Source organism: Lynx rufus, unplaced genomic scaffold (assembly GCF_022079265.1).
Source record: "Lynx rufus isolate CCGP_SWC_20201006 ecotype Redwood Valley unplaced genomic scaffold, mLynRuf1.p SCAF_5, whole genome shotgun sequence".
NCBI classification, from domain to species: Eukaryota; Metazoa; Chordata; class Mammalia; order Carnivora; family Felidae; genus Lynx; species Lynx rufus.
Window position 1 is genome coordinate 89,960,249 of NW_025814867.1, and position 27,766 is coordinate 89,988,014.

Below are 27,766 nucleotides of genomic sequence, written 5' to 3' on the forward strand. Positions count from 1 at the left end.
GCGGTCCGGGAGTTCGAGCCCCGCGTCAGGCTCTGGGCTGATGGCTCAGAGCCTGGAGCCTGTTTCCCATTCTGTGTCTCCCTCTTTCTCTGCCCCTCCCCTGTTCATGCTCTGTCTCTCTCTGTCCCAAAAATAAATAAAAAATGTTAAAAAAAAAAAAAAGAATGACTCCAATTTTACATAACGGTGAATAATTTGAAAAGAAATTTCACATCATCGTCCTGAGCCTTATAACAAGTCATCAAGGGAGGTAGGAAAGCATTGGTATTCTTGCTGGCTGTGGTCTGCAGTTCAGAGAGGTGAAGTCACCATAGAATATAGCACAGCCAGAAATTAGTTGAACTGGTGTAGAACCTCCAGGTGTTCTGACTCCAGGCTTAGAGCTCTTCCCTAGTTGAATTGGCTCTGCCAACCAATAGGGAGACAGCTGTTAGGGCCAGATGGGGGGTTCACACCCAGCCCTCAGCTCCCCTCTTCTTACCTTGCAACATTGCTCCTGGCTTACAAAACAAGCACATTAGGGAGTAAGCAGTGTACTTTCTTTACAAAAGGATTTGCCATAGAGAATTCTAAATAGTAATCTCCCCAAGGGCATCTGAAAAAGGTTCAAACTATAAAAGTGGAATGTAAACACAGTCTGGAGAGATATCATTATACTGTATAAGGTTCATATACATAGTCAATTATGTGTGCAGATAGCCATTGGGATAATTTAAGACAAGATGGGACAAAATGACCTCTGTAGGGTATAGGGGTACTTGCCTCTGTGCCTTCTCTCTTAGATTCAATAAAGTAGTTATGGACTGTGTGTGTGTGCGTGTGTGTGTGTACTCATAGGAAAGGGTGTATACACAATGAGGGAAAGCCTGGCTTTAACTACCAAAGCTGAAGTTCAATGATGCTGTCTTCCAAGAAGGTTGCCTTTGACTTTTCTAATGAAAAATTAATAGGCACTTACTTGCTGCTGCCTTTAATTACATTTGCTAGAGACAAGTGTCTGCCAACCAGCATGGCTCTGGCTATCTTCTTTGCTGGATCTGCTCTCAGCAAAGCTCATTGGTTTGGGAAAAGAAAGGGCGCCATTTTGGCTGAGAACTTGAAGAGGCAGAAACATCAATGGGTGATGGTTGTATCACGTTTTTTTACAAATGGGTCCCAATCCATTAGCATTCACCTGACAGTGAAGATGATCCCAAAACATCCTGGTGGAGCATGGATCAGAATTCTAAACCTGTGGGCTGAGGACTATGAAGAACTGAGGAGATCTTAAAAGAGGACCACTAAACCCTGTCTGTAGGCATAATAAACATGTTTCCCCTACAGATACAGAACCATTTTTCTAACATGTGGATGCTATTGTGATTAATAAAGTATATTCACTTAAATCAGTTACTAAATTTATAATACCCTTTTCCCATTATGTATTTTCTTAACTAAAATTGGGGTCCATGAAATGTTTTTACCTTAAAAATGGACCTTCAAAAGGAAAAAATAGTTATCATCACACAGGAAAAAACTAGAAACTTCTGTAATTGTAAAGCAGGGTTACTGAAGGAATGGTCTTTCTGGACCTCACCTTTCCCCCCATTTTCTAACTGTTTTATTGAGATGTAATTTGCATTCCATCAAGTTCAGTCATTTCACGTGTGTAATGCAGTGGTTTTTAATATCTTTACAGAGTTGTAGAACCTTCGCCACAATCTTAGGACAGCTTTCTCCATCTCGCTGTATTCATTAGCAGTTGTCCCCCCTCTCCCCTGCCCCCAGCTCTAAGCAACCACTCACTGGTCTATTCTTCTGTCCCTATAGATTTGCCTCTTTTGGACATCCCATATAAATAAGATCATACTATAGGTGGTCTTTCGTGACTGGAAGAATGCTTTGAATCCTCAGAACTCCATCCAGTCTTTGTATATCCAACTTCTATGCATACTTAAGGTCCTTCTCAACCCTCCCCAAAGTCTTTCTTGCTCCCCCAGCCTAGGGATGTTCTTCTATTAGTTCACAGCGCTTGTTTGGAGTGTTCAAGAAGCACCGGGCACAAGCTGCATGACATACTCTCTGCTGACATGGCCCTGCTGTGCAGCTCTGTGATTCCCTCACCTTTGACTTCTTGAGGGTACCATCTTGCTGGCCCATGACTTGAGCTCCTCCCACTCAACTGTGCCCAGCACAGTTTTCTGCTTGAAATGGAGAATCGGTTTATGTGTGTTGAAAGAATAAATGACTCATGGGAATGTTTCCAGACATTTAGGATAAAGTGCAAGAAAGAAAGCAAATCAAGAACAGGAACCAAGATAAAGTGTGAAATGTGGGCATTAGAGTCCACAGGGTTGGCAGTTGCCCATCAGGTGTGATCTAGCATTGACTGGACGGCATTAAAAGGCCCTGGGCAGCAAAGGGTCTCTCACTTACCTCCAGTAGCAACTAAAAGAAGGTATTAGTCACTTCTTCAGCTCTGAAGGCATTAACCGCCTCCATTAAAATGCAAATGTCAACACCTGGGAGAGTGGCAGATCGAGCTATTATCAGCCATTTCCACCTCAGCTACAATCTGAGCTCTTTGAATATTTCCTATTCCCTGAGGCCCAGAGGTTTGGAAGAGTGTAGGGTCCGGAAAAATCTAGGGCCTTGTTCCCTACGGCCAGTTGCAAACTTCTTACCATCCTGGATTTCCAAGCCAAGGAAGACGGAGGTCAAGAGTCAGAGGGCTGATATCCTCGGTTCCTCCTCAGAACTCCTGGTGAGGAGTGGGCCAGAGTGGAGAATGGCTCCCAGGGACCTCAGGGACTTCAGCCACCCATGTCCTGAGCCTCCAAGGATGACCTACCCTCAAGACACTCAGTGCTCCATCCTGTTAGTGACTCTCTGATTTGTTGATGAGTTAGCTCTTTGTGGTAAAGGTAAATCATCTAGTTTGAAGGGTGGGGCTTACTGTTAAAATGCAAATATCCAGGTGAGAGTGACACGCTTTTGGGAAAGGGTGATCTTTAAGATTCTTTCACCCTACATAGAGACCTAGGGGTCTTAGAGTTCCTTAATTCCTTGTGAAGAACTCATTAAGGGGCAGGGCAAAGTTCATTTTTGACCCTGCCGTCCTAACTGGCTTTCATTTCTGCCTTCTTTCTTCCTGCTCCCAGGCACCCGAGCCCTTTTCTGCTTCCACGTGCCTTGGGAAATGCTCGGTGGTCCCAGGCATTCTCTCCTTTCTCTCCTTCACTCATCCTAAACAGCAAGCATCCATTCTCCTCGTGCTCCCCAGCCTTGGTTGGGCATTAGTGGCGGAAGCCTTCTGATCAAACTCACTCACATTGACTTGATAAAAATGAACAGTCCTGGCATGAATCCTTCAGTCTCCAAGAGGTAACTGCATTCATTTTTTCAACTGCTTTATTGCGATATAATTTACATACCATAAAGTTCACCTGGTGGTTTAAACTGTGCAATTCAATGGTTTTAATGTATTTCTGAAGCTGTACAATCATTACCGTAATCTTACTTTCGAACATCTTCATAACCCCCCAAAAGAACTCTTGTGCCCATTAGCCATCACTCCCCATTCCCGCCCATCCCCAGGCCTAGGCAACCATTGATCTGCTTTCTGTCTCTAGATTTTTGCATTCATATTTTTTAATATTTATTTTTTATTTTAGAGAGAGAGCATGAGCAGGAGAAAGGGGCAGAGAGAGAGAGAGAGAGAGAGAGAAAATCCTAAGCAGCTCCACACTCAGCATGGAGCCCCACTTGGGGCTTGATCCCACAACTGTGGGATCATGGCCCAAGCCGAAATCAACTGACTGAGCCACCCAGGCACCCCTGCCTTCATTTTTAGAGAATGACTGTCATCCCAAAGCATGACTATCTAATAGAATTTTAGGCAGTGCGAGGGAAGGTGTTTTTAGGTAGGGGAGTCTGACTGATACCCACTTCTACAAATATTTCCAAATATTCTAAAATATGAATATTCTAATGTCCAAAACAGAAATATTCTTCCAGAAAGAAACCTGGGAGAGTGAAGAACGAAATCCTAAAGGGTCACTGAGGCACAAAGGAGAAGATGGCTGGAGGGAGGAGGGGGTGTCAGCAGATCTCCTGAAGGAGCTGCAGTGCCCTAAGGTGTGTGGTCACCTCACCTCTACAAATCAAGTACTCATTTCAGAAAGTGGCGTTGGGTCAGCCCCTCTCTGATGACAACAGCCGAGTGCACATCCTGGAAGTGGTCATCAAAACCTTTGCCTTTTGTTCCTCTCTCGGTTTTCTTCTGACCTTAAGGACTCCTCCTGTTCATAGGGGTTGACCCCTGGGTTTTAGCCCTCCACAGGTATCTGCCAACCAGCACCTCACTCCCATCATATCACTTCGGGGCTCAGTCTACCTGTGCTGTGCAATCGTTTCCTTACTGGGCCCCTAAGCTCTTGGATCTTGTTTTCCCAGTGTAGTTACATCATTGCCAGAGTTTGCCTCCTGAAACATAATGGGTCAGAACACTCTTGTCCCCAAATTCCGGGGCTCATTAAACTAAAGCCCACCTTCCCTCTGCAAGGCATTCAAGAATCCAACCCACCTCTCCATCTTCATCCACTGTTGCCAGTTGCAACCTGCCCTCCCCTGCAGAAGACTCCATTCCGCTCCCTATTCCTCAGATGTACCATTTGTTTACCAACAAACAGTTATGGGGCACCTCCTCTGTGCCAGACACCGGGCAAAGCACGGGGCACAAGAATAAGATACCAACTCTGCCCTCAAGGAGTTCAGCTGACAGTGGAGACAGTTCTGAAAACAACTTAAGATGATACAATGTGACAAGTGCTATAATAGAGATAAAAGCAAGGTGTGCTGGGAGCTGAGGAGGAGGGAGTGCCTAACAGCCTGGGTGAGGCACTGGAGAGAGTTTCACAGAGGTACCATAAATGCTATTTGTGCAGAGTAGAAAAGGTGATCTTTACAGAGGCTTAAGGAGCAATTCAGGGTGGTTGGATGACATGGGGAAGTGGTTGGCAGTGAAAGCAGGCAGGTAGGAAGAGGCTGTTTTGTGGACAATTTTCAGTTAGGGGGTGTGACAGGCATGATCAAAGTGGGGGACAAAGTGGAAGACAGATTGAGGGCAAGCAGGATGGAGGAAGAAGAGAGCTGGAGATGGTTCAGGCGAGGAGCAGGGAGGATGTGGGTGAAGACAGTAGCTAGAGAATGTGGAAGGAGACAGATGTGTAACGATGAGGGTAGGGCAGCAGGACTCTGGGACAGGGATAGGGATCGAGTAGGGTTCGCCACTCCAAGACCAGGGAGATTGGGGGATGGTCATTCCACAAGTGGTGAAAAAACAGGGTGAGCAGACTTTTTAGGAGACTCCCTGACCTTTTAAACAAACTGAATCTGCCCCTGGTGGGTACCAAGGAGCATCCACGGGGAACTCTCCAGTGGACAGGGCTAAGCTTGGAATAGGCAAGGGACGCAGGGGCTGAAGATAAGAATTTCAGAAATACCTTAAGGAAAAAAATGTTTATCCTCTGACCCAGCAATTCTACTTGTAGGAATTTCTCCTAAGGATATAAAGATGGGTGTGAAGATTTCTCTGCAAAAATGCTCATTGTTTATAACAGTAGAAGAGTGGAAACTTTTTATAAACTGTTGTGACAGTGAAAAATGTCCAACAGTAGGGGATTGGCTAACTAAATTATGCTGTTTTCATGCAATGGAATTCTGTTTGGACAATAAAATGGATATTATAGATGAATGCTTGCCAATATGAAAAATGCAATATTTAGCACAGTATTTAGCTAAGTAGAAAAATGCAGATTCTAAAACTATTTGCACAGTAAAAGCCCTATTTTTGTTAAGGAAAAAATTAAGATGTTAATGGTTCTTTCTACATGGTATGATTATGAATGTGTTTTGTTTGCTTTGTCTTTTTGGGGGGGTTAGTTTTTCTACTTTTAACCATACATAGCTCTTTTGGTAAGATGATGGTTATTTTTAAACATTTGAATAAAATGCAAAGGAATGAACTAGGGAGAGCTTCAGAGAATAAAAGGATCAAGGACGGAACACAATCACCTTGATACCTCTGGCCATTTGGCTTCGGTCCATGCACTTGCCTCTCTGGGCGTCTCTCATACCATATATGCTGCAGGAAGTGAGGTAGAGTATAAGGGGCAGGCTGTACTTAGGTTCCATTCTGCTACAGACTACGGGCCTTGATATCTCTAAGTCACAGTTTTCTCATCTTTACAGTGGGGAGAATAATGTCTTCCTCAAAATGTTTATTGATATTTACAGATATGTAGTAGTTGCTTACTAAACATCAGTCCATTCTTCCTTTCTTCTTACTTATCCCTCTGCTAGCCCCAGATTCGCCTCCAGAGTCTTTTTAAAAAACATTTTAGGGGCGCCTGGGTGGCGCAGTCGGTTAAGCGTCCGACTTCAGCCAGGTCACGATCTCGCGGTCCGGGAGTTCGAGCCCCGCGTCAGGCTCTGGGCTGATGGCTCAGAGCCTGGAGCCTGTTTCCGATTCTGTGTCTCCCTCTCTCTGCCCCTCCCCCGTTCATGCTCTGTCTCTCTCTGTCCCAAAAATAAATAAACGTTGAAAAAAAAATTAAAAAAAAACATTTTAAAAAGTTTATTTATTTTTTGAGAGAGAGGGAGAGACAGAAAACCAAGCAGGTTTCACACTGTCAGTGCTGAGCCCGATGTGGGGCTTGAACTCACAAACTGTGAGATCATGACCTGAGACGAAATCAAGTGCTGGATGCTTAATCAACGAAGACACCCAGACGCCCCTCCAGTCTTTTTTTTTTTTTTTTCCCTTCACAATGGGAAGTAATTCCCCTTCTCCCCCTCTCTCAATTCCCACAATGACTGAACTGGAGCTCTAAACCGAAGTTAGTGGCCAGCTCCTCTCCCTCCCCGATTGTAACCAGAGTTAGGTCATCTCTTTATCCCTGGATCACCTAGCACAGTGCTTTTTGCACATAGCAGTGCTCTGCAAATGTTTGTTGACTAAATTTCATGGTGCTTTTTTATGACTTGGCTAACCATGGATTGATTATTCAAAGGCTGAATTACTCAAGGGTTATCTTATTCAGATCTCCCCAAATGTTTCTCCTCCCAATTTGTAACTCTGGCAAGGCTTATCTTGCAATCTGCAAAGAGATGACCAACAGAGAGAGGGAGAGAGAGAGAGAGAGAAAGGGAAGATCATTCAGACTCCATGCTCCTTGTCAGAAGCTCTGCAGAGAGAGCTGGAGGAAGAAGACCAAAGTGAAGGTTGTTTCTCTCTCCAGTAGAGGTGTGGTCTCCCACCCCTCCCACTGTTTGGACTGACAGAATTTCCACTAGAACAGCCTAGGGGCAAGGGGAATTGGGTAGGTACATCTTCCACAGACCAAGATCCTCCTTGATCCGCAGTAAGTCCTTTTCTCCACTCCTGCCTCTTTGTGACTAGTGCTGGGCAGGAGTATCTGGTCATTCGTTGTCCAGCGGGAACCCCGCTTTGCTCCGGGTTACCAGCTTGCTAGGTAGGGGAGGCAGTTTGGTGCTGATGGGAGATCTTTCGGTCGCAAGTTAGGGAACTCGTGTGGCCATGGCAAGTTGATGACACTCCTGAAGCCTCAGTTTCGGATCTATAAATCGGGATAGTCACATGCCTCCTGGTCTCTGTCACATCCCAGGGCTACTGAGGGAAACCAAATGAGATTTTTTAAATGTGTGAACAGGCAAAAACTCTTCACAAACGCCAGGTGTTCCTAGCGCTGTCTGAAGGGCTCTCTCTCGGAAACTACCCACCAAAGCGTTCCTGCCCGCCCCGCCCTGGCTGCATCAGCCTCACCCACTGCATCTCCATCTTTTCCGTCACCGTCCTCCTGCGTCTCAGAAATCCTCAATTTCTCCATCTCCCCCGTCCATTTCCGGGTCTGGCTCTCCGGTCCCTCCGGGGACTCTGGTCTCCCGCTCCCAGCGGCAGTCGCGGCCGGGGCGCCCCCAGCCCGGTGCGCCCTCCTTTGGCACTGCCGCCCGGCCAGAGAATCGCCCAATAAGAGCGCGGGAGTCAAGTCTGACAGCTCAGGAAGCGGCCAATCGAGCCCGGCCAGGGAAGGGGGGCGCAGCGCGGGGGCTGAAGTTGGGTTGAATGGGGGGGGGGAGGGGGATTAAAGGGGGATACAAAAGAGGGGAGCTTGGACTAGGGGCGCAAGAACCCAAGCGGGGGTGGGGGGGAGGGCCGCACGCCACCCAGGTCCGGCGTAGGGACAGCGGGCTGGACCAGGCTCCAGGAGCCAGGGAGGGAGGGGGCGCGGCGAGAAATTTAGGTGAGGAAGGGGAACTGGGGCCCCCGCGGCCCCGAGCGCCTCACGGGGCCTGGCCTGAGGATGCCGGCGGGGCGCAGAGGCGGGGGCCGCGGCCCGGCGGGGGGCGGAGGCGGCCGCGCGCCGCTGTGAGCCGAGGCCGGAGCGGCGCGGGGGGCGGGGAGGCGGCGGGAGGAGGGGATGCGGAGGGCTCTCCGGCGGCGGCGGCGGCGGCGGCGGCAAGCGGGCGAGAAGGGAGGAGCGGCGCGAGCGGCCGGAGCGGCGCAGGGCCCGAGGCGTGCATGGCGCGCCCTGAGCCCGGCTCCCGCGGGCCTCCCTGGAGCGCCCTCGGGCCGCAGCAGCTCTTGGGCGGACCCCTCTCGGCCGGCTGCATCTGAGCCCCGGCCCTCGATCTCTGGATGCCGTACTCCCCGGGAGAAGCCCGCCTGCTTTGGGGCAGAACGGCGGCGGCGCTGCGCCGGATTCCGCCCTCCGCCTGGTCCTTCTGCGCCCGGCCGCGGTGGGCCCGCAGCAGGCGGCGAGGAGCCTAGGGCTTGCGGAGTCGGCGAGGCAGCCCTCCTGGGCCAGCGGGTCCGGGCCAGCCCCGCTCCGTTTGGGGGGAAGGGGGAGGCGAGAGGGGAAGGGCCGCGCCGCAGGAGCCGGTCCTCGCCCCCGCCCCCTGCGCGGACGCGCTGAAAGCTCGGCTCGGCTTTCGCGGGGGCCTCGCTCCCACTCTCTCCGCGGGAGGTGGGGGATGCGGGCGACGGCCCCCCTGGGCTCTAGGACCCACCCCCCAGGGCCCCGGCGCTGTTGCTCCGCCCGCCGCCCCCTCCCCCGTCCTCTCCACCCCCCATCCCACCTCCCCACCCCTCGTAAGAAAATAATGCTGCCTGGCGCCCACACCTCCCAGTCGCTCCTAGTCCGCCGCGAGGAAAGGGTGCCCGCTCGGTCTCCACGCCGGGACCCCAGCCTCGCCACCCTAGCCGCCGCCTCGCCGCGTGTGCAGCTGGGCCCCGCTTAGGCAGAATCTGCGAACGCCGCGCCCCGGCATTGCCAGCCCCGGAGAGGCGCCGCCCGCAAGGACACCTCTCCGTCCCGCCTCGTCCGCAACTCCGGTCCTCGTCGAGCTCGACGCGAACCAGGAGTCCGGACGTCCCTCTGCGCGCGGCGCAGCCACTCAAGCAGACCCAGCTGCCCCAGCTCGGAGCCAACTCCATCTCGGACCTGGGACTCCAGACGCGGATTCTCAGCCACTTCTCACCTCGGGGCTGTGCCTGCCTCCCCGCTTGTCCTCCTGCTGCCCTGCTTCTCCGCTCAGGACGGGGGTGCCAAGATGCCCCGCTGCTGCGCAGGGCCCCGGGCCGCCCTCGACGTGTGACCCCAGCCTGGTCCCCCTGCTCGGCCGTCCGCCGTCCCCTTGGAGACCCCCGGCCCGGCCCCCGGGGGAGGAGGAAGAAGACGACGAAGCCGAGGGGGGGATGTCCGGCTCCAAAAGCGTAAGCCCCCCGGGCTACGCGGCGCAGACAGCGGCGGCGCCGGCGTCCCGGGGAGGCCCGGAACATCGCTCGGCGTGGGGGGAGGCCGATTCCCGCGCCAATGGCTACCCCCACGCCCCCGGGGGTTCGACCCGCAGCTGCACTAAGAAACCCGGGGGGGCGGTGACCCCGCAGCAGCAGCAGCAGCAGCGCCTGGCTAATCGTTGGCGCAACGACGACGACGACGATCCTCCGCTGAGTGGTGATGACCCTCTGGCCGGGGGCTTCGGCTTCAGCTTCCGCTCCAAATCTGCTTGGCAGGAGCGCGGCGGCGACGACTGCGGTCGCGGCAGCCGCCGGCAGCGGCGGGGCGCGGCCGGCGGGGGCAGCACCCGGGCGCCCCCTGGGGGCGGCGGTGGCGGCTCGGCCGCGGCTGCGGCCGCAGCGGGCGGGACCGAGGTGCGCCCTCGCTCGGTGGAGCTGGGCCTGGAGGAGCGGCGCGGCAAGGGCCGCGCGGCGGACGAGCTGGAGGCCGGTGCCGGTGCCGTCGAGGGCGACGAAGGGTCAGGGGATGGCAGCAGCTCGGCCGGCTCAGGCGCGGGGCCCGGCTCAGTGCTGTCGCTGGGCGCCTGCTGCCTGGCGCTGCTGCAGATATTCCGCTCCAAGAAGTTCCCGTCGGACAAACTGGAGCGGCTGTACCAGCGCTACTTCTTCCGTCTGAACCAGAGCAGCCTCACTATGCTTATGGCCGTGCTGGTGCTCGTGTGCCTCGTCATGTTGGCCTTCCACGCGGCGCGGCCCCCGCTCCAGCTGCCCTACCTGGCAGTGCTGGCGGCCGCGGTGGGTGTCATCCTTGTCATGGCTGTGCTCTGTAACCGCGCCGCCTTCCACCAGGACCACATGGGCCTGGCCTGCTACGCGCTCATCGCCGTGGTGCTGGCTGTCCAGGTGGTGGGCCTGCTGCTGCCCCAGCCGCGCAGCGCCTCGGAGGGCATCTGGTGGACCGTGTTCTTCATCTACACCATCTACACGTTGCTGCCTGTGCGCATGCGGGCCGCGGTACTCAGTGGGGTGCTGCTGTCTGCCCTCCACCTGGCCATAGCCCTGCGCACCAACGCCCAGGACCAGTTCCTGCTCAAGCAGGTAGGAGCCCACCTGGTCGCAGGGACTAGATCGTGGGGTGGGCAGGCCTTGGCCTGACGCCAAAGAGAAGTAACTCATCACCTTTAAAGTGGTGAAAAGAGCCAGAGAGACACGGCTGTGCCAGCTGTGGGGTGTCTTCAGAGCCTTTTAACCCTTTCTGAGCCCCAGCGTGTTCATTTACAAAAAAGATGTCCTTGTATTATTTGTAATGTTCCTGGCCCCTAGAAGACATGTAGCCATCATTGTGAGGATGCAAGTGAGGAAGGAGAGTTGGAGGAGAAAATTCTATGGAAAGGTCCCCGTTCCTTTCCTTGTCCCTGTGTAGAAAAGGCTCCTCATAAAGGTGGCTTGGACCCTGCAGCAGCCTCTCCATCCTGGTTTGTTAAGGATTCCTGGATAGAGGGTTGGGGAGGGGAGCCCCTGGGTGCCCCTTGCCCAGTCTTAAGGAGGAGAAATGATAACCCTGCCAGTTGTCTGAGGCTGGGGATTTGGGAGCTGGAGATATACCTGAACTTGTGGGAGGACTGACAAGTTTGCTTTGTTTACAAAAGTGCCCTAAAGCCAAAAAAGCTGCCTTTAGCAAAGGTAGGAAGGAACCTGTGTGTGGCGGTGTTCTGGCCTGAGCAGAAAGCTAGTGCTGGGTGGCATGACCCCTTCCCTTGGGTGTTCCTTGTTATTGCTTGTGGCGGGGCGGTGCTTTTTATCCTGCTGAGACTGGTTCCATGAACTCAGAATGGTGGGCTCTGGAGGAAGTAAAACCTCTGCCTGGTTAACTGGTGACTCCACTGAAGGCTTCTGGGAGAGAGGTGTGCTTGCTCTCCTGACCGGTGGTGAGACTGGCCCCTCTGACATGCACGCCTCCCAGTAGCAGTTGCCTTGTCTGGAGCTCCAGGGGCTTCATCCATTGACCCCTGCTGAGCCTAGTTGTTTTAGTGCAGCTTGGCTGTGAGAGTCAGGGGGCCCTTGATGCAGGCTAGTCTCTCGACCGTGGACCCTGCTCTGCACCCCATACCTCTCTCTGGGTGTCTGTGTCCTCTGAGAGAACCTCTAACCATACTCCGTTGGCACTGCCTTCCTTCTTCTCCCCACTTCTCATGCCTTTTCTCAGACTTTGATCATGTTGAGTACTGCCTCTTCCTTGACGGGTTTTCCTGTGCCCCCAGCTTCCTGGGTGTGATACTCTCCCACAGGGAATAGCACAGTATGGGCTTCAGGGAGCTGGGCTCTAGCTCTACCTCCAAAGTACTCTGCGACTGAAAGGAAGGGGATCTGCAACCTCTTTGAGCCCCAAGATATTTTCTCGAAAATGAAAGAAATGTGTATGCCCCTTCCAGTTGCAACCTCTGTGCCAAGCCTCACCCCTCACCTGCTCAGGGGCTCCTCCTTCCATTCCAGGCACCCTGGCCTCTCCCCCTACTGCATGGTTAACGACAGAGTCAGAACCACAGAGTGGAGCACTTCCTTACTTTCCAGTGCCCATTGGTTTTGCTCCCCATCCAACGTAAGCTCCTTGGATGCAGGAATCCTGTGTATGCTTTTTCTTTTCTACCCTCTCTCCCTTGTCTAGGACATTTCAGGATACTTAGTAGGGATTTAATAACTGCTTGCCAACTTGGTGGTGTTCCAGTGAGTGGAGTAGGAGGGGTAGTTGAAGCTTAGTTGAAGTTTTTATGATCTGGGATCAGAAGGAAAAAAATCTTCAGAGATCAGCTTTGAACTTGAGAGAGGAACCTACTGAGAGGTAGTGATATATATATGCATACATATACATATACATGTGTATATACATGTATATATACATATACATATATAGGTATGTGTGTGTGTGTGTGTGTGTGTATATATATATATATATATATATATATATATATATATATATATACACCTTCTTGCCCAGTCTCAAGGAGGAGAAATGATAACCCTGCCAGTTGTCTGAGGCTGGGGATTTGGGAGCTGGAGATATACCTGAATATATATATATATATATATGTTAACTACTATTGTTAGTGTTTATAAAACCTCCAACTCCTTCTGACTTGAGGACCCAAGCTATCATGGATGTTGTATCTTTGAGCGTTGGTCCTGGCTTGGATGGGACGCGGGTTGCTCGGATGGGTGTAGTTTTTCTACAGAGGGAAGGGCATGTCATCCACATGGAGAAGCAGAGATTTCCAGGATCATTCGGGCTATTTTTCTGAACCAGCCCTAGGCAATCCTGGATGCATGGGTTCATGAGACTGGAGTCAGATCCCAGGAAAGGAGTGCTGGGCCTCGGGAGTTCCAACCCCATCTTCGCATGAAAATGCTGTGGCAACAGCAGAGTGACTGTCTGACTTCTTTCTCAGGGAAACCTCTCTCCCTTCTCTCCCTACCTTTACCACCTCCCATCCCATGCTGCTTTTCCCCATTTTGGTCTTTAGACTTGGCTGTAAGCTTCTGGGTGGATTTACACTTAACTTCTTACACTTTTCTCTGTTGAGGACAGCAAAGCTTGTTAGGAATGGTCCAGGACAAGGGACTTTTGGTTTCAGAGAAAACTGTATTTTTTTTTGTATATGATTTACCTTTCTGATTATGTCTGATATAGAATTTTTATTTCTTGACCAAACCCTGAGGGATGGTTGGGAAATATTAGTGGGACAGTGCAGCATTGACCTCTGCCTCAGATTACCCCAGAGCAGCAGGTGTTTGAGGATGGCTTGCATTAGATGCCTTGTTCTTTTCTTTGATAAAGACACATGTCCAGGGAAATGGAACAGCAGTGCATGGTTTCTAATGTTGGGGCTTTGGAAATCCCCCCCTCCGTGGTGCCTTGGACACATAATAGGCCCTGGGTAAACTGTGTTGGCATTTCTTTGCTTCTCCTCCTGCAAGGCTGGCCCCCTCACTCCCACAGCTCAACTCCTCAACATCATCATCCGACCTGGGTATTTTATTCTTCCCCAGCCCCTCTTGTGTTTGGGGTTCTGCCCTTTGCTCCAGTTATGAGGAGAAATATTTGGTTTCTGAACTGGTGCCTCCTGATGGTTTTTATTCAAGAGATAACCAAGAGGTCATCCCCCTTTGGGGGATGATGTTTCTTCCCTTCCTATATCTTTTGCTCTAGCTCTTCCCCCGGTATCCGTCCCTCTCCCCCTCTTCTTCCTCTCCCTTCTCCTTCTGCCCTTCCTCTTCCTTTCTCCTTCTGCCCCTGCCAGTCCCCTGTTGCTCTCTGCCCACCTTTCTCCTCTCCTCTGCCTGCCTCCTTGTTCTGCTTCCCCATCTCTTATTGCCTGTTTGCAGCTTCTCCTGTGCTCTTGTTTCACCGTTGTCTCCTTTGTGGGGTACAGTAGGAGCGTCACAGGGTTGTTTTTTTCTCCTTCTTGGCCTGTTAGAAGTCCCTCTGCTACACCCATACCATAAATAACACTCGCATCTGCCAAACACATTCCTCACTTGTGTTAATAGGCTGCAATGATGCCGGAGCCTGTTGCCATGGCAACCCCATTTTTGTTTGATTGTATCCCACTCTGCTACATAAAGCCTCTGCACGCACACACACACAAACAAGCACGCTCACACAACCATTACATATGCTAAACTATTAAAGATTATTTTGGAGAAAATATCTTTGGGCCCTGTGGGGTTATCTGACTGAGGGGATGAGCATCTCCACTGTCCAGTGTTACTCCGGGAGGTGATAATGGATGGAATAGCTCTTTGAAAAGTAGAGAGTCCTGTTCAAATGTGGGGTATTATTATTCTGCAACCACATTAAGCCTGCCTGCCATGGTTTCAGAGGAGAAGATTCTGACCCCATGTGGGTCCCTGTGAGCTTGGGAGAGCTGTTAGAAGTTGCTGTCACGGTGTGGGATGACCCACCCTCCTCCCCAGCGGAGTTTCAGCTCCTTCCTCTCTTCCCCCTAAACCTTTTGGAGAAACTCAGTGATCTCTTGTATTTCTTCCTTTGTGACTGTTTGAACCTGTAACTGTCACCAGTTGCTTCAGAGATCAGAAAGGCACAGGCGCTGTGTGGGTGATGTTCTGTGACTGTGCACGTGCGAGCGTCTGTAGCTAGGAGGCTGGGGAAGGAGGGGGATGGGGATACAGACCACGAACTGACTGCTGTGCATGTGCATGCATGTCTGCTCACGCACACACACACACACACACAGACACACACACACACGTGTGTGTGTGTGTGTGTGTCTGTGTGTGTGTGTGTGTGTGTGTCTGTGGCTTGGGCTGACCAGGGCAATGGAGGAGGTGGACCTAAGGAAGCCTTTGTGTTGACTTTGAAAGGAGATCATTGCAGCTCTGTCCTGTTTATTCTTGGCTGGTGGCTGGCTTCCGTGGCCGTTTGCCTTTCTGATTCTGGGCCTTAATCACCCTTCTGACCTTGACGTCTGGCTCCTCAGGGAGGTACCCTGGATGCACACCCCCCCACTTTCCATAATGAGGCTGAGGGCTCGACTTGAGTGGTCAGCTCCCCTGAAATATAGGAATCCGATCCTTCCCTTTCAAGAACTCTTCCTACTGCCCACTCACTCAGCTGCCCAGTGAGCCCCATTGCAAAGCCACCTCCTTGCTCTGGAGCTTGGCCCAGAGGCCTGTGTTGTGGGTCACTATAGCTGGCCCATGTGCGCTGCCTACAGCCACTCCCTGCCTGCTCGCTGGGGTGCTGTGGAGGAGGACACACTTCCACCGCAGTGGCTGGGAGTTGCCACCAATTCCCCCCTGTCACCCACATTTCTGGACAGGAGAAATCTGGCCTTAGTGAACCCCAGGGTGGGGGGTTGGCTCTGAGTTTGGAGCTGAGTAGGGTCTGCTTGTCTTCCTAAAGTCTAATGTTTTTTTTGCCAACTATATTTGCTAATTATTTTCAATTATGTTGCCTCCTCTGTGCAACAGGGCAGGGCTGTTTCGGGGGTGGGGGCAGAAGCCTCTGGGGGGTGGGGTCAAGCAGGGCTTCTGGGCAGGGGGTCATCTTCCAGATCCCAGGGATGCCTCGATTCCTACGGAGAGGACTTCAGGAAGGGCACAGACCCAGTCGAGGAACAAAACGACCAGCTTCTGTATTTGTGGGAATGTTCAGTGTTAATAATTCAATCTAAGTTTTCATCTAGAGCAAGAGAAGGAGGTCTGTGTGCTGTGGAACATGGAACAGCATGCTCATGTTTGTCTATAAAGAGGACACAGATGACGTATTAAACCCCATCACAGGAACCTGCTCAACCTCATGGAAGAGTTTTAAAAATCCGTGTAAAAGGCTTTCCTATGCTGATGGGCCCTGGCCACAAGTCACTCTGTGAGAAGGTGCAGCCGGTAGCAGAAGCAGGGCCGTGGCCCATGCTGGGCCAGGCCTTTTTTCTCCTAAGTGGTGTGGCTGGGGCTCCCACTTTGGCCCCAGCCAGAGACAGAATGTGAGTGTTGGGTAAGGCCAGGTGGGAGACTCCTGTGACTGTACCAGCCTCTTTGTGGGAGACTTCCTGTCCATGATGCCTGCCTGGTGCCTCAGTTAACTGTACCTGTCTTGTGTGTGGGGGGAGTCCAGCTCCTGGCCTGTTACTTCTCAGGAGGGCAGCCTGTGTTGGGATTGGAAATAGTTGGCTCCAGGAACTCTGACATGATTGTACCCATAAATCCTTTGGTGCTGTTACATAAGTTATGTTTTAGCATATCCTTCTTCCGTCTGTGCTTATCAGGTGGGGATGGCTAGCTAACAGAGGGCAGGCTCAGCATGATTTTTTTCACCCAGACTCAAAACTTCATGGAGATAATTGGAAAGCCTTCCTTCTCCCCCGCACCCCCCCCCCAGCTTTTCTCAAGGCAATGTCCAGATGGAGGACAGGGAAGATCTCTCTTTACATACAATGTTGCAAGCAAAATCAGGATTTCTAGTTAATGGACTGTGCACTCCAGGTGAACCTGCATTTTGAGGCTGGCTGTTGGAAAACACCAGTAGGCTGTTTGGGTATGTTGATGGGCATACCCAGTTCATAGGAAGATTCAGGTCCCCTCTGAAATACTGTGGTTGATTCCAGAATTCAGAGGAGTGTGACTAGCTTGGTAAGGGGACTGGAAACCTTGACTTCTGAGAGAACATTTGAAAGGCTAGGGGATATTTAGCTGGGAGGAGAGCAGGCTGTAGCAGGGTAAGAAAGCAGCTGGGCAAGACATTGTTGCTGGGACCCCTGTGGCCAGACATTATAAGAGAGACTGAATTTCTTTTTAGTTGCTCGCAAGGGCAAGGCTGTGACAAATGGGTGGAAACAATAGACACATTTCAGCTCCAGGTAGGAGATACCTTTCTAGCTTTTGGGGTTGCAGCCATCAAACCACATGTCTCCCGGGGTAGGCAGCTGTGTAAGTGGAGGTTTTCACGTAGAGATTGGATGGCCTCAGCTAAGCCTGTTACTGAGGAAATGATTCTGCTTTCAGAGGTCCGGGGTGGGGTCCAAGAATGGATCTGTTTTTTAAACAGCTTGGATCTAGGTTTCAAAGTTCTTCAGGTGATCTTGACCAACTCCCAGGCTTGGGAACATTGGCCAAGAAATCTGCCCAGGTCACCCTCAACCCAAGGATGTTGTGGTTTCGTGCCTTGCATCAGCGTGACTATCTCCTAAAGTCTGTTAGGGTGTTCTGTCGTCCTGTCCGTCTCAGGCTGTGTTTGCAAGAAGTGAAACCGTTACAGACCTGATGAGCCATTGGGAGACATTCAGGAGGGGCTGGGAGTATGTGCTGGTGTGAGGATGCAGATCTGGAAGGCAATGAGTAATGGTGAAACAGGGTGGGAGGAATGCCCCAAACCCAGACTCATATTCTCTTCCCAAACTTCCCCATCCCCTGCCTCCAGTTTGAGGCAAAGCAGGCTGGTGTGTGTGTGGGGGGGGGGGTCAGCAGAAAGATGGACCTTGATTTGAGTCCTGGTTTATTCATTCCTTTGTCTGCTAGTGGATACGAAAAACACTGAGGACACTCCTGGTCCAGAGTGGATGTACAGAATGTGGAGAACGAGGAGATCAAGGGGGTGGGGCAACATAGCAAGAGGTAGGGAACTAGGAGATGATTTGAAGGAGGAGGAATAGGGCTTCAGGGAAGCAAGAAGAGATCGGAGCTCTGAGTATGAGGACAGGCCTGGAGGTGGGGGCAGGGATGCTCTCTGGGAACAATGGGATGTAGTTACCAGAAAAGGGGGAAAGACAAACAAACATGGGGATACAGTAGTGGCTTTATTCTTCAGGCCAGCCTCATGTGTCAGCGTGAAATCCTCCCACCTCCTCCTTGCTCTGAGTGGGTTATGAGCTGTTGCTTCTGGGCTTGAGGCTTCCTGACCTCACACTTGGGTGGTCCCCTCTCCCTTCCCCTTAGGAGTCTCGAGGCTTGATCCCACAGCTCACTGCGGTCCCAGTTGGCTTTTGGAAGGGGTCCTCAGAGACCTCAGGGACCTCAGTGCCCAGAACATAGTAGGTGCTCAGTGAGGGTTTGAATGAATGAATGAACGAATGAATGAATGGGTGGTGGGGTGGGTGGACGACTGCACACAGACTCTGCTGTGCCGAAGTGCTAGACCAACACCTCCACAGAAGGAAGCGATGCAGCTTGGCTTGGAAGCCTATTTTGGTGGATTGCAATCCTAAACTCTGAGCAGGGCTTCCAAAATCCCTCCTGCTGCAATTTAAAACGTGTGCCTTCTTGGAAACAGAGAGCTGTCGCCTGGCACTGCCGATACTATATCACTTCACAGATCTAAAAGCCATTATTAAGTCATTCTTTCAGCCTTCTCCCCATTCATTCGGAGAGCAACCATTTATTAGGTGCCTACTGTATACCAGGCACTGTGCGAGGCCATGGAAGTTCAAAGATAACCCAGCCTGGGTCCCAGCACCCAGGGCTGCCATTAGCCAATAGATGTTTCACCTACACACATTTGCTTCTGTGTCAGATGAGCTCTGGAAATACTGGCTTAAACAGAATTCTTTACTGTAGGACTTTAAAGCTTTGAACATGTTAATGGGCACTAAAATTTGCCAAGAGGAGGATATTGCGTGAATCCTTTATCAAGCATGTTTGACCCCTGAATCTGTTCGTTAAGGAGCATAACAAGGGTCATTAGTGTTTGTTGGAACTCACTTTAGGCTACACTGCTTAAGGGGGCTGGGAGCAGCCTAGAAATTTCTTAGGGATGGGCCTCTGGGATAGGCTTGGGTAAAGTAATCTTGACAGGGGCATTTATTTGGGGCCTTTCCTCCCTCAAGAAGGTTTCTCAGCCCGCACTGGCTGGCTGCCTGTTTTAAAGTCTCATTCCCCATCTGGGTCTGAAATCCTTTATGAAATGAAATGATGGAAGGCACCAGGGAGACGCCTCTTTTAATCTAGTTTTAGTTTCTTTTAGGGCCTTTTGCTGTCATTAGACATTGGATCAGGTTGGACTCCTAAATAATGACCTTTGGAGGGTATGGGGTCCATCGAATGTCTTTCCAGACCTTTCACTTAAGGCACTGATTGCATTGGTGCCCACAGGGGAGTTAGCAGTGGGTCATTCCAGATCATCCTTCTCCAAATTTTCTTTGTTTCCTTCCCCCACTTCAACTCTCCCAGAGGAGGAAGCCCTTAAAGATTATTGATTATAAACCATGAGTTTGTACTGAGTGTTTACTGCATGCCTGACACTGAGCTCATCCCCTACATACATGACCTCATTGAATTATAATATCATCCCTGTGAGAAAGACATTCTTATCCCCATTTCAAGGCTCAGAAAAGGAAATAAGAGAAGGTAAGTAATGTCCTCAAGGTCACACAGCTAGTGAGCATAGCAGATGGTTCAGTGCCTGCCCATATTCCCTGGGCATGTACCTCTCCACTCTTGCCAGCTGTCAGGACCTGAGGGCTTTCTCCGGCCCTGAGCCTCTCTGCTGGCCCGTGGGGCAGGTCAGAAGTGTTGGGGGTTTCCACCTCCAGAGCAGCCCTCAGCCAATGATTATTGTGTGCTGGTGGATGAATATTCCAGCTCTGAAATGTGTGTTCTCCATTGGCTCCCTGTCCCAGGAAACAGTCAGCTCTAGTTGCCCATGGTGGGAATGGGCTTGATAGCTTTCCTTTTCTCTGGGTTTATTTCCCTTCCTCAGCTGTCTTCTCCATTCCCCTTCTAGTGTTTCTCGGGGTTACCTCTCATGTAAAACCACTTCTACTCAAATCTTTGTCTCAGGATCTTTTCCCATGAGGAATCCAGATTGAGAGATGAGAAGCAGGGAATCTAACCTAGGTTTGACTTGAACACCAGGGAGGGAGAGAGGCTGCTTACTGGGGCAAAAATGCATCAGGTGCAGGACTGCATGGCAGGCTCAGAACCTAGTCCTGCCTGGGTCCCTCACTCTTAATCTGATAACATTTGTCACAAGTAGAGTGGTTGCTGGAGTAGAGGAATGACGTGGAATATAAAAATTTTTTAAATATAGCTATAGAAATATACATGTAATTTATATATGATATACACTTCTATCTATCTCTATAACTATTTTTAAAATTTTTACTTCTTAAAAACGTATGGCTTTCTGTTTCCTAGACAGTGGGCTCAAACACTGGCCAAAAGACTTGCTTTTCCGTTTGATCAGCATTTGATAGATAACAAAGGACTTTACCATGTGTGATCTCCTTTGCTGCTCATGAGGGTTCCAAGGAGGTGATGGGTTAGGATGGGGCAGACGTGAGCTTTGGGGTCCAGAGGCCCAGGGGAAAACCCTGGTTATATGATCCTGGCTGAGCTGCTCTGCCTCTCCCAGTGTTTCCTTTCTGTTACCTGGGGATAATAGATTCCTGATTGACGGGATCTGATGTTTGGTGGCCAAAACAAGGTAATGCACTCATAGTTACAGACCTGTGATTGTGTTGGAGAGGGGGAAGTAGGGGTTCAGAGAGGTTAAGTGACCTCATTCAGGTTACACAGCTAGTTAGTTAGCTTAGGAGTTGCGATATAAATTCGGATCTCTGACTCCAAATCCAGTGCTCTTTTCTCATTTGGACCCGGCCCTGCATCTACTTGGTGGTGCGTGCAGAAGCTAGAGAAGGCACAGCTGTTCTCACGCGGTTGTCTTGGTTTGATTTTGGAATGCGTGGTGTTTTCTTTGTGATGGCTTGTCCTTCCTTCATGGTGTCTGTCTCAGATGGGCATTCAGTGAGTTGTCATTTCCTGAGCCTGCAATGCTGTGAAGGAAGGCAGCCCTGAAGTGTTCAGGGGGTGGCTGGGATCAGATGTTTACCAATGAAAAGCTCCTGAGTGGTTATGGATGTGTGAGTAGCACAGCTCGGGGGTGAGGCTGCCTTGTATCCACTACTCTGGTGGCGTCAGTGGAACAGTGGAGAGGAGGGAGGAGGCGCTGGGGACACATCAGGGTCACTTCTTGGTACATACACCCTGGAGGTCAGACCCAGGGTCTTTCTGGAGAGGAGCATCTAGTAGATGCGCAGGTTAGTGCTTACTAGCGTGTATCTTCAAAGCCCAGCTCCTCACAACCATCAACACCTTTCAAAGTACCCCGGACGTCCTGCTTCACATTCGCTTCTCTCCCTGTCCCTCCTGTCAAGAAGACTAAAGAAAAATGTTAACTCCTTCCTAAGTGCCACTTTTTGCTAAGTGGACTTTCAAGATTTTATTTTATTTTATTTTATTTTAAATCTTTATTTATTGAGAGAGAGAGAGAGGAAGGGGCAGAGAGAGAGGGAGAGAGAATCCCAAGCAGACACTGTGCTGTCAGCGCAGAGCCTGACTCGGGGTTCGATCCCATGAACCATGAGATCACGAACCATGAGATCACGACCCGGCTCAAAATCAAGAGTCAGACACTTAACTGACTGAGCCACCCACACACCCCTGTTTATTTATTTATTTTAAAGTAGGCTTCACGCCCAGCACAGAGCCCATCATGGGGCTTGAACTTATGATCCTGAGATCATGACCTGAGCTGAGATCAAGAGCCAGGTGGCTTAACTGACTGAGCCACCCGGGCACCCCAGGATTTTCAAGATTTTATTTTTACATCTTCTTTTGAGGGATGGGAAAGGTACTTATTTGCTTAGCCAAGTCCCCAGCCTTCCTCTGGCTAAGTCCCTTTTCCTGTAAACATTTCATTCACCTTGCTGCACGGGAGGGACCCGTCTGCCCCAGACTGGCTCTCAGTCGGTACCACCGGCAGGCAGTACCTTGGCCTTGACATCTCAGCTGAGGAGGCTGCCAAAGGAGTGGTGCCAGAGCTGAACCCCAGTGAGCAGGGCAGGCTTGTGCCCCTCCAGGGGCCCTGCCTTTGCAACACTGGACCCTGTGAATCTAAATCAGAAGCATCCTCTTCTTTTTCTCTGTAACACTTATGCTGGTTTGCAATGTGTCTGGGCGTGTTCGCCTATCTTTCTACTTGACAGTCAGCTTTCTGAAGGCAGGGGTCTGTTTTAATACCTGAATACTTACTGACTGCTATTGACTTTCCGATTCCTACTTGCCCAGCATCGTGGGAAGAAGGCAGACAGTTCCCATTCTCAGGTCCCACAGGGATTTCTGACTTGGCCAAGAGGAGTCCCTCATGGTGCTCTCTCCCTGGACCGGGACGGGCTTGTCCTCCACTGGCAGGGGACCATGTGCCTGCGGTCGTGGCCTTAGGAAACACTGCTTTTCATCTGTACCCTCTTCCCTCTCTTGGATTTCCCACTGGTCTCTCTGGTGATGTCAGGTGGGGCCCCTGCACCCATTTGCCCCTTGACCCCATCCTTGATCCCGTGTCTTCTTCTTATCTTTCCTCTGGTGTCTTTTCCTGCTTCCCGAGCCTTCCCCACTCTTCCTTTCCAGCTGTAACGTGTGGGAAAGACCCCAGAGACTCACCAGGAAGCAAGTATAACTGTAAGGGTAATAAATATGGGCATGGATAACTACACAAATTCCAAAAATTATTCTTCATTCCTTTGAGAGCAGTCCCATGAAATAGCAGTTCCCGTAACACGCTGTAAACTTCTTATAGCTGGTTGCCGTGCATTACAGTGCGTGTGTCAGCTCCTTGTTTCACCTCAAACTCCCAGGGCTAAGACTTCAGCTCTCTGGGTGGGTTAACCTCAAGTAACCCAACAGAGCTTAATATGTGGGAAGTGAAGACACATCTAGGACTTTTTACATAACTCTGGTATCCAGGCTTATCTGGGGGAAGGGAGGGTGGGCGGGGGGGGGGGGTCGGTGCAGGGCATCCGCATCTTTAATCCTCCTGGTGCGTCTGACATGCTCCAGGGCTCAGAACTACTGCCCTGAGTCTCCCTCCATCAGCACAGGGATCATGGGGATGACACTGAGTCTGATTTATGGCTATATTGAAAGGCGAGTTGTTTATATCGAAAGGGTTTATTGTGGTGATTCAGTAAAGAGTGATGGCCACTAAAAATTATTGCAGGCGTGTAATGGGAAGAGAACTTGGTTGGTGGTTGGTATATAAAATCTTGTCAGGCAAGGCTGTGGCTTGGTATATTTATGTTGCTCTTATCACCAGCAATTAGCCCCAAACACGGCTCGATAAATGGCTTAGCACAGTGCTAGAATAACTACAAGAATATTTTAGATGATGATTACTACTCCATGTGCTCGACTGAGCCATCTTAGCAGGGCAGTGAATCTCACTCAACATTCTGCGGACCTGCTTGCTACAAACAAGTGCCTTTTGATGGGTATTAACTCTTTTCTCTCTTTGTACCTGGTAATTCCCTTCTGAATGGGTGGAAATTGTGCCAACATGCAGCCTTAACATCCTCAGCAGTGTTTATTATCATTTTTGAGTCCCTCCAACTAGAATGTAAATGAGAACAGTGTCAGTAGTAGGTGCTCAATAAATATTTGTTAGGTGGGTGAATGAATGAATTTGCTCCAAGTTACACAGCAGGTAAATAGCAATGTTAGTCCAGCTCTGTTAACTACTGTTACTTTTTCTTTGACTCTTAAGTTCGTGAAAAGCAAGGAATGATATCGCTAGTGACTCCCTGTATGCATTTATTGTTATCAGTCCGTGTGGCAAGGACACCTTGAAGTTACTTGTTTTCGAGCACCTTTAGATTGGGGTGAGAAGCACAAGGATTCTGTGGCAGCCCTCATGCCACATGAGAAGACATGAAATTGGGGTCCATGGGAGGACTGAGAAGATTGCAAAGTGCCAGATGTGTGGGGTGGAGGCCTGGGAAGTATCCCAATCCAGGACAGAGAGATGTCCTTGGGTTAAACTGTATGCGAATGGCCACATGTGGATTACGATGTGGTCTTTTTTGGAAAGGGGTTATCTGGGGAGAGTTAATTTTGGATTTTGCTTTACATTTATTTTTAAAGTGGAATATTTCTCCGGCATTGGTGACAATGGCCTAGAAAAGCCAGTTAGTCACCATATGAGATCTTCCCCATGTGGGGTGCTGTTGCCCCTGCCTATTTCCCACCTGCCTTCTGCAGGATGGGTTTAAACCCTCTCCCTCTGAGGCCTCTGGGGAGATTTCACTGGCAAACAGTTCTCTATGGGGAACTCCTGCTGGGTCTGAAGTGGTGTCATTCTCTGCTTTGATCCTGGGGTGGAGGGGGCTGGTGACAGCTTATGGGGGTGACTGCTCTTGGCTTCTCCTTGGGAGAAGCAATGGCATCCAGGTGAGGCTGTGTCTACCTCTGTAGGACAGGTTCTAGCCTGCATTCTCCTGCAGTTTTTTTTTTTTTTTCTTTCATTACTTTTGCTCCGTATCTTCTCCTGGAAGTAAAAGGGAAATCACCTTAAATCCAGATTTAAAGAACAGACCTGGTTTCTCTTAAGGGAACAAAAAGATGTGGACTGCCCCACCCCACTTCCCCTAAGGTCCTCTTTAGGTTCCACTGTGGACAGGAAGAGAGTATGTGGCCCCTGTGCTATGACGGCCCCCTCCCCACACCAGGCTGGCCCTGGAATGATGGGGGGGGGGGCGCTTACTCATTTACCACAGGCGATGGAGATCTGCCAACTCTGAGACTTCCACTGGGTCTCCACCCCCCACACCCTTGTCATTAGCCTAATAGGCACAGCTTGTGCCTGGAGGGAGCAGGACAGTGGCTGCGAGCATGTGAGCTTGGAAGGACCCATAGGAGTTGGGTGCTGGTGTGGTTGTGGGGTGGGGTGGGTCATGCTCTTCCCGGTAGAGTGCAGAGGCTGGGAGCCTTGGGTTTCCCAGGAGCTGAGAAGCTACCAGGCTGGCCACACACAGGTAGAGCATGCCACCCTGCCGTCTCCCACTTGTTCCCCCCACCTTAGCCAGCCCCATCCCTCGGGTGGTCTTGGAGGAAGGTAGTTCTCTCTGCTGTTAAAGTAATTTGGTGACTCTGGGGACAAAGAAATGATACAGCCCTGGGTGGGGGGACTAAAAGTCACTCAGCGAATAGTGTACAGTTCTCAGACATTTCTTTCCTGCTTTACCCTCTGTCACGGGTCCCTGTCTGCCAGTCCTCCTGGTCAGTCTCCTTCCACCTCCTTGAACTCAGCATGTCCTAAACCAAAATTCATCATCATCCATAACTTGGCTTTATTTTTGTCAGTGTCACCTCTCTCTTTGCCTGGGTTCTGGTGTTAGATGTTTGGGGGACCGTTCAGCAAGTATCTCCCATGTGTTAGGCACTGGGAACCAGGATGAGTAAGCCGCAGACCCTGCCTCTGAGAGGAGACTTGTAAATAGCGTGTCTTGAGCACCAGGCTCTTTCTAAGCACTTGAGTTGTGTTAACTCACTCAATCTCCACAGCAGCACTACGACATAAGCGCTGACGTTGTTCCGCCCATTTTGCAGATGGGCACATTGAGATATAGGTTAGACCAGGCTGAACCGATGAACAGGACAACCTGGTCCCAAGTCTGGGCTCTTACTTGTCAAGTCCAGGCAGACGGTCAGGAACTCACACCCCCAGGGCCCAGTAGGGCGACAGCAGTTTTAGCAGCAGAGACGGCACATGCCAGCTTCTTCCTGGTGGGAATGGGGAATGCTTGCAGCAGAGGGGAGGCTGGCTATTAGGTGGGACTAGGTTGGGAAGAATATAGACTTCTGGGCCAAGTTTTTTTTTTTTTTCTTGAGGCAGTGGGGATCCCTGGAAGGTTCACATGCAGGAGAGGAAGTGGATGTGGCCCTGTGTGTGTTAAGAAAGGTGGTGTTAATGTTGGTGTATGGAGCTGAAGGGAGGCGCCTCCAGGGAGAGGACAAGTGGGAGGTGAGTGGGGACCCTGCTGTCCTGTCCTGTCCGTGAGACTGAAGACAGGGGGTAGCTGAGGGTCAGGGCCTTCAGACAAGATGGGGAGGGTCACAGGGAGCATCTGGGCATTTACCTATTAGTTTCTTCTTGCCTTGGTTACCAGTGGTGCCAAACTGGTTCCCTCGTGCTCTCTACCCAGGACACCAGTTCTCTAGTCTCTGGGGCATGAGATATCACCTCCTTCCTGGGGAGACCTGGGATGGATCCCAGGGGCCCTCCTCTTTACTTTTTCTTGGGCTTTAAATATCCCATGTCAGTCTCTTCCCTTCAAATCCCCAGGTCTCAGCCTTTATCCAGATGTTAGGTACCCAAACATTCAACCTCCTAGCCTCTCCTCCCTCTGGAAGCTCCCAGCCAGCCCTGTCAGGTGCCCAGAGACCTCATGCCTCAGAGAACTTTACTCTTCTCTGGGGCCCGGTATCCTGGCCACCCTGACCCCCAGCAGAGCTCCTGGTGCTTCGCAGGCCCTATATGCCACCTTCCACCTACTGTTCTTTCTCAGAGGCCACCTGACAGAGTGCAGAGTGAACCTCCTTGTTCATTGCCTGCCTCCCCCCGCCCGCTGAGAGTGTCCACTTCCCGAGGCGGGGCCTCATCATGCTCACGACTGTGTGTCCTATGCCTCCACTGTTCAAATCCCAACTCTGCCGTGCCCCAGCTGTGTCTCCTTAGCAGGTTTCTCGCTCTTTCTGAGCCTGTTTTGCAGAAGATGGAATATAGTAAGAATGGTTACCCCTGAGGGTTGTGTTGAACACTGTATGTGATGATATATACAAAGCACTTTGCACAGGGACTGCCAAGGAAAATGCCCTGAACGAATGATCTGTGGTCTGTCCTGGCTGCGTATCGTTTGCACTTGTAAATTCCCACACATTACAGGAGAGCCCAGTGTTTCTGCCAGATGCCTGTGTGTTTGGATGGTAGTAAACAGGGTAGAAGAAAATTGCGTTACCTCCAAAAGGAAGGCTAAGTGGAGGGAGGGCTAGGCCCTGGGTCCTGGTTTTTATCGCACCCTTGCCCCATCCTTATTCTGTCTGGTGGCCACCAAATGCCTAGTGCAGACCCACTAGGAGCAAGGCAGCCTCCAGAACTGACTGGGACCAGCCTGGGAGCTGGCACAGGACTTCCTGGGTGAGTGTGAACTGGGGCATGGGCTGAGCCAGGTCCCCCTGAATTCAGAGGTGACTGTAGCTGAGGGAGGCTGCAAGGAGGTCAGGACTGTGACTCGCATCCCTCTGAGGACTGTTCTAGAGAGGCCGGTAAATAAACTGAGAGTGGTTTTTAAAGAGTAGAAGCCACTGGGGAAGAGAGGGACACACATCTGCTTCTCCCAGATGTGCTTCTTTCTGTAACTTCATTAAGACATGTACTCATGCAGCAAAGGACAACAAAACCGCCCACGGGCCAGCAGAGGCCTCAGCGTGGAGAGTGCTCTGGGTTGGTGAGGACTGTTGGGGAGAAGGCCTGAGAGAAGCCAAATGAGACAGTCGAGGGATCTGGCCTGAGGGCGAGTGACAGCCAGGACATTGAATCACATCCCTTGCCCCTAAGTGAGTGTCCAGGTGGGGTAGGGCCCATGCCTGGGCAAGAGATTGGTGATGAAGTCCAGAACATTCCCCCAG

The 27,766-nt window shown here is 51.0% G+C and overlaps 1 protein-coding gene across 1 annotated transcript in view; it reads left to right on the forward strand.

Annotated features, from left to right (window-relative positions):
* The first annotated feature begins 9,757 nt into the window (after positions 1-9,757).
* ADCY5 (adenylate cyclase 5) overlaps positions 9,758-27,766 on the forward strand; it is a 143,276-nt gene continuing 125,267 nt past the window's right edge. Inside the window, exon 1 of the mRNA XM_047099619.1 lies at positions 9,758-10,897. Coding sequence (XP_046955575.1) covers positions 9,758-10,897 — 1,140 coding nt within the window. The remainder of the gene's footprint in view (positions 10,898-27,766) is intronic.